The sequence below is a fragment of the Hylaeus anthracinus genome, unplaced genomic scaffold, assembly GCF_026225885.1.
Source record: "Hylaeus anthracinus isolate JK02 unplaced genomic scaffold, UHH_iyHylAnth1.0_haploid 2, whole genome shotgun sequence".
Lineage (NCBI taxonomy): Eukaryota > Metazoa > Arthropoda > Insecta > Hymenoptera > Colletidae > Hylaeus > Hylaeus anthracinus.
In genome coordinates this window covers 3,807,997-3,824,213 of record NW_026534838.1, presented here as the reverse complement: position 1 = coordinate 3,824,213, position 16,217 = coordinate 3,807,997, and the positions used below count along the sequence as shown (strand labels likewise).

General features: G+C 36.0%; 4 protein-coding genes across 5 annotated transcripts; 2 read left to right on the top strand and 2 right to left on the bottom strand.

Annotated features, from left to right (window-relative positions):
* Positions 1–367: 367 nt before the first annotated feature.
* Positions 368–4,478, top strand: LOC128893018 (bromodomain-containing protein homolog). Its single transcript, XM_054153721.1, has 8 exons — positions 368–788; positions 967–1,249; positions 1,646–2,489; positions 2,572–2,868; positions 2,966–3,140; positions 3,212–3,624; positions 3,686–4,057; positions 4,124–4,478. The coding sequence occupies exons 1-8, from the start codon at positions 666–668 to the stop codon at positions 4,302–4,304; spliced, it is 2,688 nt and encodes an 895-aa protein (XP_054009696.1). The 5' UTR covers positions 368–665; the 3' UTR covers positions 4,305–4,478.
* An 89-nt stretch (positions 4,479–4,567) lies between these two features.
* On the bottom strand, positions 4,568–7,123 carry LOC128893033 (beta-ureidopropionase). The gene is made up of 5 exons (XM_054153762.1): positions 6,777–7,123; positions 6,115–6,365; positions 5,276–5,664; positions 4,853–5,170; positions 4,568–4,766 (listed from the first exon to the last, which is right to left on the bottom strand). Exons 1-5 carry the CDS (start codon positions 6,881–6,883, stop codon positions 4,680–4,682), a joined length of 1,152 nt encoding a protein of 383 aa, XP_054009737.1. The 5' UTR covers positions 6,884–7,123; the 3' UTR covers positions 4,568–4,679.
* An 830-nt stretch (positions 7,124–7,953) lies between these two features.
* Positions 7,954–10,272, top strand: LOC128893031 (vacuolar protein sorting-associated protein 72 homolog). Its single transcript, XM_054153755.1, has 6 exons — positions 7,954–8,412; positions 8,503–8,714; positions 8,777–8,959; positions 9,053–9,266; positions 9,334–9,561; positions 9,638–10,272. The coding sequence occupies exons 1-6, from the start codon at positions 8,279–8,281 to the stop codon at positions 9,867–9,869; spliced, it is 1,203 nt and encodes a 400-aa protein (XP_054009730.1). The 5' UTR covers positions 7,954–8,278; the 3' UTR covers positions 9,870–10,272.
* Positions 10,233–15,780, bottom strand: LOC128893041 (ras-related protein Rab-11A). 2 transcript variants are annotated; one of them, XR_008461238.1, is made up of 6 exons: positions 15,463–15,780; positions 14,552–14,747; positions 14,192–14,466; positions 13,897–14,053; positions 12,384–12,440; positions 10,233–12,305 (listed from the first exon to the last, which is right to left on the bottom strand). XR_008461238.1 is itself a non-coding variant. In XM_054153774.1 (5 exons), exons 1-4 carry the CDS (start codon positions 15,500–15,502, stop codon positions 13,917–13,919), a joined length of 648 nt encoding a protein of 215 aa, XP_054009749.1. In that variant the 5' UTR covers positions 15,503–15,779; the 3' UTR covers positions 10,233–12,440; positions 13,897–13,916. The 2 variants fall into 2 exon arrangements, 1 of the variants encoding a protein (XP_054009749.1); XM_054153774.1 differs by having other exon boundaries at positions 10,233–12,440; positions 15,463–15,779.
* Positions 15,781–16,217: the final 437 nt, after the last annotated feature.

Sequence of the window (16,217 nt, the reverse complement as noted above, 5' to 3'; positions counted from 1 at the left end):
TATTAACGGAAAACACTGACCAATCAGAGCGCGAGTATGCCGAGTATGCCGATCAGAGCGGCCGCCTAGCGCGGAGCCTACGCTCAACCGGCATACTCGCGCTCTGATTGGTCGGTGTTTTTTCTTAATATCTCCTTAACGAAGCCCTATCCGACATTTTTGCAAAGGAAAAAGTTGTTTCAAATCACCCGAACCACCCCTTTCAAGAACCTCCAACATTTTTAAAACACCCTTACGTAAAGGTAAGTTTCATTACTCACCAATCAAAAGTACCCACCTAAAAAAAGTTCCTAGGAAGAAGCGTCCTACGATTTACCGCAAGGTCCACCCTCAATGTATTACTATATCAATGCTGGTTGCGCTGCCGCTCAAATTGGTTAGTGTATACCAGTGTAACCATTTAAACATAGCGAATGCGAGTGAAAGTTAGTGACAGTTAGTGAATATTAGCGAGCGTCTCTTCCTTCCATTGGATGTACATTTTTCAAATTAACGCATCTATAAGAAAATGAACAAATTATTTAGCTACCCCATATTATTATCCGTAATAAACATAAATTCACCAATGATACTTTGGCGATGTAAAGCAAAACATATGTAAGTAAAATCGGAGCTGAGTGATATAATCACATCGCTTATAAGAATACGCAAAGTAGCGAGAGAAGATGAACACCCCGCAATCGAATAAGAAGAAGGGCAGGAACAGAGTTAGTGGTGTGAATAGTGATTGTGCCAGCCCTACGAACACGGAGGCTCTAACCTTACAGGAATCATCGAAATTTGTTTTGGTATGACGTGTATTTTATGACTGTTTACCATACACATAATCGCATAATTTCAACCTTGACTAACGTTTGTATTCGACTGTCATAAGTTGTGGCAGTTTTTTTTTTCAAATTCAATGAATAGTAAATACAATGAAAATCAACATTCCACGATTATGCTATTGGATTATTTGCTTTCAAGGTGAACCCAATCGGCGAAGATGCACACAAGACATTTAAAATTGGAATCACTGACTCTGTGCCCATCATTTCTTTGGAAGGAAGCGGATTTGATGAGAAAAGCATGGGACAAAAAGGTCACAGTATATCCACGGATAAAGATAAGGATGAAAAGAATATTCTTAGTAGCTTACCTGTAGCAATGGTTAAGGAAATAGACGGATATGAACAGCAATTAGGAGAAGCAGAACCACTTCCTAATTCATATATTAGATTCATGGAACGCAGCGGCGAAGAACTTGATGGTGTGCAATACTGTCTTGAATGATATTTATTTTTACTCAAACAATGACTTGAAACTGACTTCAAGTGTATGGTAAAACATCTATTATCTGAACAAAAGTGAGACATATGTATATAGCTTTGTGATGAGCAATTGTTAAAAAGAAAATGGATGTTCAACAAAAGTAATGGATTTGCTTTTCATGTTATGTTTACCATGTGTCTTTTCAAGTAATAAACATACATCTTTCAAAATGATTTCATTTGCTGTTTTATTATATAGTAGGAACTTTGGTCATCCTCAGCCAATTATCTGAAAAATTTGTCTCCTTATTAGTTTGGATAATCGACGTTCTACTGTGTATTTAAATGTCAATTATAATTTTTATAGTTTCTCATAAAGATGATTACTTTTTTAGGAGAAGTAGAATATGATTTGGACGAGGAGGATACAGCATGGCTGTCCATAGTAAACGAAAGACGATTGGTTTCTGGGCTTACGCCACCCTTAGAACCGGACACGTTTGAATTATTAATGGACAGACTGGAAAAAGAATCTTACTTTCAGCAACAAAGTAACGGTGGTGGAGGAGTAGCAGCCGACGAAGATGCAGTTTGCTGCATTTGTATGGACGGAGAATGTCAGAACAGCAACGCGATATTATTCTGTGATATGTGCAATCTTGCTGTTCATCAAGACTGTTACGGCGTACCGTACATTCCTGAAGGACAGTGGTTGTGCAGAAGATGCTTGCAAAGTCCTTCGCGAGCCGTTGATTGCGTTTTATGCCCCAACAGAGGCGGTGCTTTTAAACAAACCGATCGACCAGCTGCATGGGCGCACGTTGTATGCGCTTTATGGATACCTGAAGTCAGATTTGCCAACACTGTATTCTTGGAGCCTATAGATAGTATCGAAAGTATACCTGCTGCTCGCTGGAGACTCACATGCTGCGTGTGTAAACGTAGAGGTTTCGGCGCTTGCATTCAATGTCACAAAAGTAACTGTTATGCTGCGTTTCACGTGACTTGTGCGCAACAAGCTGGCCTGTGTATGCGTATGAGAACAGTGCAACCAGCTAATGGTGAACCCATGCTAGTACAAAAGACGGCTTACTGTGAAACGCACACGCCTCCTGATTATCAGCCTTCCACCAATCCTGCAGATGCTAGAAGAAGAGCAATTGCTAATAAGAAGAGTTCTTCCGCGCCTGTTATTTCTATTCCAACCATACCACCCGAACGTATTCAGGAAATTGCTGGGTAATAATTGACAATTTCATTTTAGATGACATTTATTGTAAATAGATCATTTATTTCAATGATAGTCTGCAATGTTTATTAGCTTGGCGGAAGGATTACCGAAAAAGAGTCAGCTGATACAGCGCCTTATAGCATACTGGACTCTAAAACGGCAGAACAGGAATGGTGTCCCACTTTTGAGAAGGCTCCAAAGCTCCCATCCACAGTCTAGACCACCACCACTCGGAGGTTCCTCGCCTCCTCCAGATGGTGAACTGCGCGGAGAATTGTATCGGCAACTGAAATACTGGCAGTGTCTACGTCAGGATCTGGAGCGAGCGCGATTGCTATGCGAGCTGGTCCGCAAACGAGAAAAATTGAAAAAAGAATTATTTAAAGTGTAAGATTTCAAAAAATACTTGCAGAAATGATTTGTAACTCAATTGCTATAGAAAGTTTAATAAGTACCTAAATTTAAGGGACGTTTAATCTTGTAGGAAAGAGAAGTGTTTGTGGTTCGAACTGCGCCCATTGGAAAGTATTTTGCGTACTTTGTTAGAGGCTATTAAAGCGAAAGATGTAAATGATGTATTTGGACAACCAGTAAACACCAAGGAAGTTCCAGATTACTTGGAAATTGTAACACATCCTATGGATCTCTCTACGATGCAGGTAAGCACACTTGTATACAAGAGAAACTTCATTTGTGTAACAATCTTCTTTTTATTTAAATGTTATGTTAGGATAAAATAGAAAGGCAAGAATACGATACTATCGGAGCCTTCGAAGCGGACTTTATTTTGATGGTGAACAACTGTTTGGCATATAACCGTAAGGATACGATGTTCTATCGAGCTGGAATAAAAATGAAGGAACAAGGCGGTGCTTTGATAGAGCAAGCACGCAAAGACTACCCCGATCTGGATCCTATTAGTGAATCCGAACAAACGGCTTCTAAATCTAGAAAAAGGGACCGCGCCAATCGAAGTCGAGGAGAGGCTGAATCACAAACCGGGGAGAAAGAAGTGGGAGGTGTAAATAGAAGAACGGTTGTTTTGTTTACTCGCAAGGCCAGAGCACGTGCCAGCAGAAGCAATCAGATGTTTATTTTGGATGACGATAAGAAGAAACAAAGTGATAGCTTCAAAGTGTACCGGTTAGTATCGCTATTTTTAAAAATATCTGAAAGTATCTAAGATATATATTTAAATTTGCAGGAGTGGAACAATGGACAGCGACGTTGGAGAAGGTGAAAGTCAATCGTCTAGCTGCAGCAGTTGTTCGACGAGTAGGTCTAATACTCCCGATCTAGAAGAAGAGAAACAAAAACAAGATGTCGACGAAACTAAGAAAGAAACCGAAACTAAGCAAAGTGCAGTGAGTAATGGTCTGGAGGCTCTGCAGCTGGTGTGGGCAAAATGTCGCGGTTACCCGTGGTATCCAGCTCTGATAATAGACCCTAGTACGCCTAGGGGCACTGTACACAAGGGTGTACCGATACCGGCTCCGCCAGACGACGTACTCGCACTTGCAGTCAATTACAAGGAACCAGTGTTTCTTGTTCTTTTCTTCGACACCAAACGAACATGGTAATTATATTCTCCCGCAACACTCTTGTTTTTTATACTATAGAGACAAATACGATTTTGTTGTAGGCAATGGTTGCCAGGTGAAAAATTGGAGAAACTTGGAGTGTCTCAAGAATTGGATGAAGCAAAGTTGATAGAGTCCCGGAAGCCTACGGACAGGAAAGCAGTGAAGAAAGCATATCAAGAAGCTCTCCATTACCGGAAACAGACTCACAATACAACATTAAATGCTGGATCAACCAATTAAATTTTAAAGTTTTGAATAAATATTATTTTTAATTAAGTTTAAGGAGCTTGTAAGTATGTAAAAAGAATTGTAATGTAATCGTGTAACTTATAGACTTATGCTAAGTCGTACTTTTCTAGAAATTCTATTTATAACGTTTTTAAATAATGACTGAATTAAACTATTTAAAAGAAATGAATATTTATATAATATTCTTATTGGAATTAACCTACGTCATTTTGGAACAGGATGTGTATAAGGTTGTCGGACACTCTGGGACAACATATCATTAAAAGTATCTGTATATAATTTTCACACTCTTTTTCCGGTTGATACAAATATAGGGCAACAGATGGAATGTGCACAATGTATACTTTCGATGACTCTGGTGTTGATTTATTGGTTCATCTCTTTGTCCAGGTTCAGATTCTTCTCCACGTACTTGGTAAGTTCTTTGGCATACATGTCCAATCTCTGGGTCATCTGAAATTTGAAAGCCAACACGTAGGAAGATCATGAATAGTTATTTCTAACTACATCGGAGGTACACGCAAAAAATTGCAGCTTACTCTCAAACACCACAAGTCTTTCATCTGACGACACAAGTTCAGATCTACTTCGCAGACCAAAAGTCCGTCCTTGCAACGGCTCAAACCAGGAGTACGAGTACCATCGGGAGCAGTGATGTAACTGGATCCATAGAAATGTCCAAAGTCACGGTGCGCTGGAGCACCATCTCCAGATGTAAACTCATTGGGGAAGACTTCGGTTCCAACTCTATTAATTGCGCAAGTGTAATAGCTGTTTGCTATAGCTGCACATCTCGCCTCGATGGACCAAAGTGGCTCTGACGTGTGACTAGTAGTTGCCGATGGATTGAAGACAATCTAGACAAGTAAATTTAATATAAAATAGTTTTTACTATCGTAAACCTAAGAAACTTTAGATCCTTAGAGTTTTAAAAAGATTTTTAGATTTAGAAATGAATTTACCTCTGCACCATTCAAACCAAACATCATCCAGTTTTGAGGATGATGACGACCATAGCAAACATTGATAGCAATGCGTCCGAAGCAAGTATCGAAAACTGGGTGGCCGGTGTTGCCTTCCATGTAATAGGTAGATTCATTGAAGTCACCCACGCGAGGAATATGATTCTTCCTGTGTTTTCCAATCACTTTTCCATCTGTGCCAATCACCACCGATGTGTTCCACAAGGTGTCGCCATTTTCAGTGTCTCTCTCCAAAATCGGAGAAACGATTACCATTCCATAACGTTGAGCAAGCTCTGACATCAGTATTGTTGTTGGTCCATTCTCAACCTCTTCGGCAAATTCACACCAAGGATATTTCTCCCTTGTACAGAATATGAATGGCATAGCTGTAACAAAGCCAACGAACTACTTAATTATAATACTTCAATTTCCAATATTAAAATGATAACAAAACTTTTAAATAAACTTTTCCCGTGATAAACATGCCAGAGGTTAATAAAAAGTTCATTTACATTTGATATCTAAGAATAAATATGCTCAGTTTAAGTAAATAAAATTATCATTTTTGATAAACAATGTTATCATCTTCAATTTTTTTACTTCACTTCAAGTTAGTTAAGATATAAAACAGTCTTATCTAATTTAGTTACACGAGTCTCAGATTAATGTATAAACAATGTATGCATGAGAATGTAAATATACATAGTTCCAACATGGAAACGTTATCTAGACATGTGCTCCTGAGTTTAATAGCTTTTAATATTCTTAATAATTTTATCTTGAAATGAAGCTTCAGGTTCAAGTATATCCATGAAAATTTGTGTATTATTACATACCCCAAGCTTCTTGAAGACAAAGTACATTAACACCACAGGCTGCTGCATGGCTAACATATTTCTGGATTTTCTGATGAATAGCATCTCTCTGCTTCTGCAATGGTTCAGTTGTTGGTAACACTACAGTGTGCTGAATCACTCCAACTCTGACAATTCTAGAAGGTCTTAACTGTTCTTGAACCACACCACCCATAACATATCCCTTGACATCAAGGTCCACATTTCCTGTCCATTGTGGAAGCTCCAATTCTCTGGAGTTATAATGTACATTTAACAAGATATGACAAAATTTATTAACACTTAATAGATGGACCATGTAAATTTATATTTTTCCATTGTGACTTCCTAAGATGGGCCACATAAATTCACGTACCATACCCATCCTTTAAGTGTTAAGTAAAAAATGGTATATTTGCATGCAGAAGAGAAGAATATTTTTTAAAAATTCAGAGAATATATGATTTTAGGCAATGGTCACCAGACAAAAAATTGGAAAAGCTTGAAGCGGCTACACTGTTAAATACAAATAGGCTGACACACTTGCAACTGCTTGCAACAGGTGTCAGGAATGAAATGTTGCAGAGTAGGTATATCAAGGTATACGAATAGATGAAAAAACGTAAGAAAAGATGATTAGATAAAAAAAATATAATAAATCTTACTGTAATTCACGGCCGTATAATAGGCGTTTTACTTCTGCCAGTTCCTTCTCTGGCAAGTTCTTCTCCAGGATATCGTCGATGGTTTGGTTGAACACCGTCTTGTTCATCTTGTTGAAAGTGGTAGATAATGCGTTGTTTACTGAGGTTATGTCAAGAACTTCTGCTCGCGTGGCAAACTGGAGATGAATTGCTGGATGCAGAAATTTTACTCAATATATATACCGATAGCACTGGTAAACATGTGTCAGAGCAACGTCCGTTAATCTACATTCAAAAATACTCCTCAATGTTATCTGGCTAATTAATTTATTCTCGCCACATACATGAACATTCTTATTTTTCTTATTGCATCGTTGTTGTAACAATTCACCTAAAAATACGAAAACTTTGTATGTAGCGCGCTATGTTATGTTATGTGTATTATACAAAATTGATGGAAAAACTACTATACCTTGAGGTTTTGAAAAGTTGTATTTATAGTTAATACTTATTGTAGTGTATCCGATTTCTGGAAATTTCTTTATTTAAGTAAACATAAATTTTATGAATATGTATCTTTTATGCATAAGTATGAAAATGTATTTATTGATTGTTTTTTTATTAAAAGTTTCATTATTTAAAAATTATATAACATATCATTTTTCTGTTATCTATAATTAAATGTAGAGTTTTTTGGGTGAAGTCGCAGTATGTAAACAAGAATTAAGTATGCGATATATAGCGATAACGTGCAGAGAATTTCTCTTATCTTATGCTGCAACTGTGTACTGTCTATTATCGTGAGTCAATAAGTTCATACATGTATCTCGCATCAAAATATATAATTATCAAAAAAATAATATAACATTTGTTTTCTTCTTTGGTAAAAATTGACTTTCGTCTCTTTGGTTATCAAAAGCGATACACTGTCAACGTGAATGAACTTATTTTATTATAGTAATTAATGTAATTATCTCTCCGCGTCTATGGTACAATTTTAATACTAATCATGTGAATGTAGAAAATCCCCTTCCAAATATTTCTAAATAAGCCTTCGGCTACTCGAAGGAGCCTTCAGGCTTTCTTAGATTTGCCATTAGAAGCATGCAATAACAAAAATCTAGCTCAAGCAAAATTACTTGCTTTTATTGCAAAATATAAATTTCAAAAGTAGCTGAAAGAATCGAGAGTTGATTCTCGAAGGAATCGATTGTCGGAGATGAAAATGTGAGAATCGATAATTGTTTCAAAATGGAGGATTCTGTTAAAAATCGATTTAGAATCGACTATTCCTAACCTATAAATTTGCATGTTGTTATCAATGGTTATCGGTTTGTATATGCAGTGTGTAAACATGTAAAATAAAGAGATTAAAAAATACTTAAAAAAGCAAATTTGCAGTGTTTCTAACAGTATATAATAAGTTAACGACACTTAATCTATTTCTATCTAATAATAATAAAAGTGGAAAACAGTATTGACAAACATAATTTTGCTAACGAAGAATATATACAATTACAAAAATGGCATTAGCTAGAGAAAGGCGTACAAATGCTGGAAATAAAATGGCAAAGCTGTTGAACGAGGAGGAGGAGGATGATTTCTATAAAACTACTTATGGTGGCTTCGATGAAGCAGAACAAGACCTTGATTACATGTTAATATTTTACTTTAATATAGAATGTTTTTGAATATCTTTCATTAATTGAAATCTTTAATGAAAATAATGTTGCTTGTGTGATCACAGGGAAGAGGATGAAGGAGAAGATGAAGTTGATTCGGATTTTAGTATAGATGAAAATGATGAGCCTATTTCAGACACTGAACAAGAAGGACCTAAGAAGAAACGTAGATTGGTAACAAAAGCTTACAAAGAACCTAAAGTTCAGTCTCAGGTACCACAAAAGGAAAAGAAAGTTAGACAGCCAAAGCATAGCAGAAGTTTTGTAGAAAGTACAGGTAAATATCTTTGCATGAATGCTTTGCCATAAGAATAGATGTTGAATTGTGAGTATTTACAGAAAGGAAATCAATACGTCGCTCTACTGCTGCAAAGTCCGCTGCAACACAAAGGAGATTGAGAGAAAGGAACGAAGATCAAAAGAGGAAAACAAGAGTTATAAAGCATGATACATGGAAACCAACTCAGGAAGAATTATTGGAGGAAGCCCTGCAAACTGAACAAATCAATATGAAATCATTGGGTAAATTGAAACAAGAAGAATCTCATCCTTTCCCCTTACAAGGAAATTCTATCTTTTCCTCATTTTCATTCACCTCTACTGTTTACATTACAGAAAAGTATCAAAAGTTAGAAAATGAAAAAAAGAACACCAGAACAGTAAGGAAAGCTCACAGTGGACCTATAATTAGGTATCAGTCATTAGCAATGCCTGTTATTGTACTCTCTGAAGTGCAGGTAGACAAAGACGACAAAATTAGCATAGAAGATGAAGAAGAGAAGAATTTGAATGGAAGTTCTGAAAACAAGGAAGAAACGACAGGAGATAGGTAAAGTACAATTTTTGTCTATTATATTGTAGAATGATAATTTTAACTTTGACTTTATTGTTTCCAGCAATGTTGTTATAAAATCAGAGGATGATACAAACGATGGTACAAGAAAAGAGCTTAATTCTTCTCCTACATCTTGCGTTTTAAACAAAAACAAGTATCGTTGTGATGAGACAAAAGGATTCTATGAGAGAACCTTTATAACTTTTGAAAATGAACAACTGTTTTCTGAAGCTTTCAAGAAGTCTGCAACTAAGAGACCATCAATGAAAGCTTTATGTGCAATTACAAGGTAAACTATAAGTTTATCTAGTACGTATGTATTTCTCCAGAAAGATATTAATTTTTAATATAAAAAACAATCTTAGGCTCCCAGCAAAATATCTGGATCCCATGACTCAGCTACCATACAAAAACGTCCAAACGTTTAGATTATTGCGCGAAGCATATTATCAACAATTAGAGGCCAGAACGGATGTTAACGATACATCGCAAAGTCCAGAATTATTAAGATGGCTTGAGTGGAGGCAAAAGAACCATGGCGGTGGCCAGAGGAACACTATACGCCTTGAACCCGCTTCTGCGCCCATGACTTCTTAGGAGCATTACCAAATAATGAGATTTGCCATTTCAAACATTCTCTCCGTTTCGCTAAAAAAAAAAGTCTTCCGTGTACTGTACATATTATTTTTTTTTAGCCTAGAACAAATAATATAAGAGTAATTGTAATTAGTTAGTAATTAATCATACAATAATTTAGATATGCAACAAATCTGTAAATAATTATATAATTTATTAATAAGTACTACGTCGAATGATTGTGTTTTATGAGATTAAAATAATTAATATTGATAACGAATGAATGAGATAAAGTACTTTCCTCGGAATAGGAAAACAAAAAGTACCTTTTGAAGCACCGTTGACTACCTAAAAATTTATTGGTTCATTATACGTGTACATGTGTTCAAAGCAAAAGTGATTTTATTAATAAAATTATAAAGTACAAAGCATTGATTAATAAAAGCCCACGTTCTTCGCAGGATTAGCATCCCGTTCTCATATTTAATCAACGAAGAATAAACTGATCTTATAACGGTGATGTAATTTATCCTTTAAACTCCATTCGTACAAATTCATTCCTGCTCGGCGTAAACGGAAATTCACACCTTGAGGTCTTGTAAAGATCATCTCTTGTAAACCTAAGGATATAAAATGTAGGGGAGGGGAGGGAGAAAGAAAGGATTTACCTGAATGGGAGGTATGCCTTTTTCTGGACATTACTTTATCGCACGCACTGCGTTGACACAAAGTATGATCATAACGTCTGAAAAAATTCGCATGTCAAAGCTCACCGTCTCAATGAGGGAACACACACCGGAAATGAAGGCCTAATTGGTCACCCCTGTGGATATTTGAAATTTACCGTTTCATTTTAATTCTTCGTTAATATCTGGAAATGAAATACTTGTTTCTTTATTCGGTAACTTAAAGATAATCATTACAAAATTCAATAGAATTCATTGTGAAGATTCACTCATAGTATGTTCCCCCTATGTAGAGTCAACCCTAAGAAGACTTACTTTTCAAACATTTCAATATTTCAACGTTTTACTCACTCTCTATTTATTCATCAAGATACAACGAGGACTCGTAACGATAACAGATTACATTGCAGCTACACACACATCGAAGCAAATACTTATTAGACACTAAAAACGTATCTACGTCAATATAATTTCGTTCACGCGTACTTTCATATCACTTTACGCACAGTTAATTACCCTTAGGATCTGTGTGTTGCAACAACTTTTTTCTTGTTCGCCTCGGTTTTTCTCTTATGTTTTCATTTTTGGGAAGAAAAGTAAAAGTACCTTAGTAAGCGTTCAATGTGGGGGGGGGGGGGAGGGTCAAGCTCCTTATCACACTCGAAAGGTCAATGTCACTAGGTGCAAAATTCGAAAGCAGAGAGTGAGCAACAATAAAGTGTTTTATCTTGATTCAGACTGTTTCGCCATTGCCTGTCTTACTTGTATGTTCAATTCGTAAGCTTCTTCTATTGTTCTCTTTATTTCCACTATTGCCGTGCATCTGTATACTTAATCGCAAGAGTTTTAAGTGTTATAATATATAGGCTTTCTCAGAAATGTGCAGTCAAACTTTGAGAGCATCCCCTGCTACTTGTTGCAAGTAGAAGACTACGAACATAGATCATTGATCTCTACCTTTCCACTGACACATTTCTTGAGTGGAGCATTCAGCTTTTCAACTCTGAATTTTTCGATTAGGGATACCCTAATCACACGTATAGAATCGTTGTACTGAAACACTCGAGGAACCTACTTCGAACAACTGTAACCGAGAAGTATTCGTAAATCTACATTCATATATCTAGCTATTTTTGTTCTCACAATTCGCAAGTTATGCTTCCCAAGGTTTGGTTGAACGTTTCGACAGCACCTTACCATATAATGTTATAAACCGTATTCACGATCGCTCACTACGCATTGAGTAGAATTGCACATGTATTACAAAGAAGCAGTAATACAACACTGATTTATTGTAATGTATCGGAGATAAAGATACAGAGCAGGGGATAAGAAGGGCAGAGATGGATGGGGATGAAATTTCAAGGGCTGAATAGTGCGTACGTATTCCATTCCTTATAAGTGTCTCTGATGATGTCTCTGTGTTGCACAATCTTATTGTGTTTATTCGTACGGTTGTCTGCTATGTGTGAACATGTTGCTAGATACCTCTGATCCTCATCGTTTGTCTAGCATGGAGATTAGAGTAGATATTTCCCAAATAATCCGAAGGAACTTAAGAAGTGTCTTTCCCTCGCATGCTTAGTAAGTGGCCTGCTTAGAAGTGAATGGAACAAATCCACTTGTCTTTGTAGAAGGAAAGGGGTTGGTTTGCTTTGTCGAAGCCAAGCGACCGTGAATGAAGATGTAAAAGAATACTCTTAAGTACGGCTTGCAGTGGCGCACTTATCTACAATCCTCATCCAAGTAGAGTAGAGAGACCTGCTAGGTCCTGAGCACGGATTATTTGGGAAAGTTAGTCGTGTATACTTATAATCGTAAATAGTCTTGACTCTTGTACTGTATGCACCTGTTACGTTTACCGACGACCACTTTTCTTTTCTCCTTTGCCTCTTTATATGTCCTTCTGCAAAAACAAAACGGAATGCAATCATGGTTATTAATAGTTATTACATTACACCAGACAGTGTATAGACTGTATATCTTAGAAACATATAACCACAGAAGTAGGGTTACAAAATTTAAGGAAGAGGATTGTTCAAAATGATACATATTATGTTTAACATTAAATACTGCACATTTAACGCAGTCAACATTAACTAAACCAAAAAACAAGTATAAACCATATAGTTTAACGTTAATAAAAAATCAAAGCATGCGTTCTTCTCAAGTTTTAAAACAAATCTTAAAGCGATGTCGGAAAAGAGTAAGCGAAATTGATTAGGAAACGTGTTAAATAAAAAGAAACTGCATAATCAAAACTTTTAACATGGAACGAAATTCTTATTTTGATTAATCTTATTTATATCTATTAAAAACCTTTTCGATTGTGGTTTAAAATTCGCATAAAATTGTTGATTTAGAAGAATTCGAAACCAATGAAAACCAATATTTATTCAGCTGAAAGTTATACACTACTACTTGTCTAAAGTAATGTGTGGTAATCTCTTAGCATTCTTTATATGTAAAAAAAGAAATGTAAGCTATTTTACAGAGAAGTTTCTCACGTTTGGGTAAAAGCAGTCAGCATTTCCAAGTTGTTGAAGTTTAAAACTATCAGTTCATAAATATTTCTTAACATTTAATTTCTTTAACGATCACGCTAATGCGTTACATACATGTATACATTTAAATTATCCTACAAAGTTTAAAAGTAATACAAAATTTAAAAAACAATATTGTGCAAATGAACGGCGTGAATTACAAAAAGTTTTAAACAAATGCATAGCTAAAATAGAATTCATATAATTCAGTGATCTGGTACTAATAAGTGTAACAATTAAAGTAACGATTCAACAGAGAAGTATAACTCGTTCTTTGAACATAGGAGATAAATTATCTTGATCTATTAAAATACGAGTAAGATCTATTGCCATTTATGGAAGTAGTATTTCAATTGCTCCCATAAAACATATACTTTAGTTACGTGTATATTCTGTAGAGTATTCAGTCTATTTTGTTCGAATTAATAACTCTGTACGATGTAACGAAAAATACTTCACGCTTCTTACTGTGCAAAAGCTTGAATACCGAATTGTGTAAAATATACACAACTAGACAATTAGTCACAATCATTGGAAGAAAAAATACATAATAAAAGTGTCTTTAGTAATATTTAATTTTGATGTATGTTAAAATTAACTCAATTTACAAATCAACTTAATAGTTATAATTAACTAATCATAGTTTTCTTATATTAAAACTATGCTATCGTACAAAGAATTATCCCAGAAACTTTCATTTTTTTTTCTTTTCTTTTCTCTTCGCGTTTTACTGGACCATAGACTAAATTTTCTCTTAGAAACTTGGTATTACTCGAGTGGTACCCTCGTGATATTGATACTGTATTTGTGTGTACACACATTTTAAGCAGCAAGGTGAGTCACTGGCAGCACTGCTTACGCATCCCGTCTGAATTCATTGTTGGCTTAACGTCGATTGGTTCTACGTTCTGTGGCCGGATTGTATCACCTTCAGGTGGATCACGTATCTGTTTCTGCGATACGATTCTGTAGATTTCTGAAATATTCAAATTTGTGTCAGATTCTCTTTGAAAATATAAAACCTATCGATCCTGTATCATAGAAGAATTATATCGTGTTGAAGTACCTATAATCATAATATAATAACCATGTGAAAATTCGAGCTTCGTTTTACCTGTTAGTATATTTTGAAATGCTGTCTCAACATTGGTGGAATCTAAAGCAGAAGTTTCGATGAAGGAGAGGCCATTTCTTTCTGCAAATGCTTTCGCTTCATCGGTTGGAACTGCACGTAGATGCCTCAAATCCGACTTGTTTCCAACCAACATAATCACAATGTTTTGATCTGCATGGTCCCGTAGCTCTCGCAACCATCTCTCCACATTTTCATATGTTAAGTGTTTTGCAATATCGTACACCAACAGTGCACCAACTGCACCACGATAGTATCTAATGATTTAGACAAAGTTACACATGTATTCTACTATGTTTTTATACAAAATTTCTCATGTTTTTGTCAGTAACTTCAGCTTACGCGGATGTAATAGCACGATAACGTTCCTGTCCAGCTGTATCCCAAATTTGGGCTTTGATAGTCTTTCCATCTACTTGTATACTACGTGTTGCAAACTCAACTCCTATAGTTGATTTCGATTCCAAGTTGAATTCATTTCTCGTAAATCTTGACAACAGATTACTTTTTCCTACTCCGGAATCACCAATAAGAACAACTGAAATAAAAACATGTACAGACAATGTAAAATTTGTAAATTTTCTGGATCTTAGACATTCGCAAACAAAATAGTCTCATTTATAAATTTTGTGTAACTATAACTAACAGTAAAGAAAAATGTCAAGAAACTTTATGCTTAAATGGTTTCAAAGAGCCACGACGAGCATTATTTAAAAATCCCACGTTTAATGTCTAAGTAGCTATTGCAGAAGTTATAGAAGTGTCAGAAAAATATTAAGAGTGACATATTATTTTCAAGCGCTGTCAATCGACAGGAAAATCCGTCTACGAGTTTTCACATATGAAAGATAGTCTCTGATGTCATCGTTTAATGACTGGATGCCCTAACACTGACTCTATCAATCATTTCAGCGGTTGTGATTTGAACTTGACGTTAATTCAGTCCTCGTGTTATTGAACGATGACAATTGTTGATTTTAGAGCGATGCATACATGTACACAAACGTATACACGTATACGTGCATATATTTAATGTGTATATGTATGTATATATATGACAAGTTAAAATCATACGGGCGCACTACGCAAGCAAACGATAGCAGCAAGCACGTACACACGTACCCGTGCACGTCCATAGTTGCGAATTGCGTGTATATGCATGAGCGCGTACGTGTGGTGGAAAAATGTTCACAGTTACCACGAAATTTTCCCGAAGAAACGCAAACAAGCATCAACGAATCGACAGAATTTACCTTTAAATAAATAATCGTATTCGTCATCCCGAGTGCCCATCTCGTCTGGAGCAATAAACCCCTTTGGTAGACTAACGGACGGTACCTAGATATCGAGATACACTACTACGGTTTATAGTTATTTACAAGAACGCAGGATCCACGATTCGGGCCCCGTGTACTGTTGCTTTACACGGAACGACCGAACGACACCGTCACGGAACGTACACGGTGAAAATATAAAACGAAACAGACACGATGACACACGATGATATAATTATTTTCGTTCTTTCAATTTAACTGTACAATATGGCCTCCTTTCTACGCCCCTCCAACTGATAAATTACACATGCGCAATGCTCGTTTGCCACACGCAAGCGCAGATCGATCATAAATTTCGTGTATCTTAGATTTGAATCACGGAATCAGAAAATGTAATTAAGCTTTGTTTCTAATCCTATGTTGTATACTAAATGTGTACTGAAATTGTTATCGTTTGGTACGAAACGCTTTCTTCTTGTTTGAATTATCCGCCTTTTTGGAGCCTATTTCGCTGACAATGAGATTTTGATGACGAGATCATATAATTTCCCTATAACATGAAAAAAGTGGAGGGCTAGTAGCTTTTCGTTATACAGGGTGTTCCAAAAATGTTGTAACACCTTGAAAGGGGTGGTTCAGGAGGTGATTTGAAACAACTTTTTCCTTAGCGAAAATGTTATCCGAGGTTTTGTTAAGGAGATATTAAGCGAAAACCCCGACCAATCAGAGCGCGT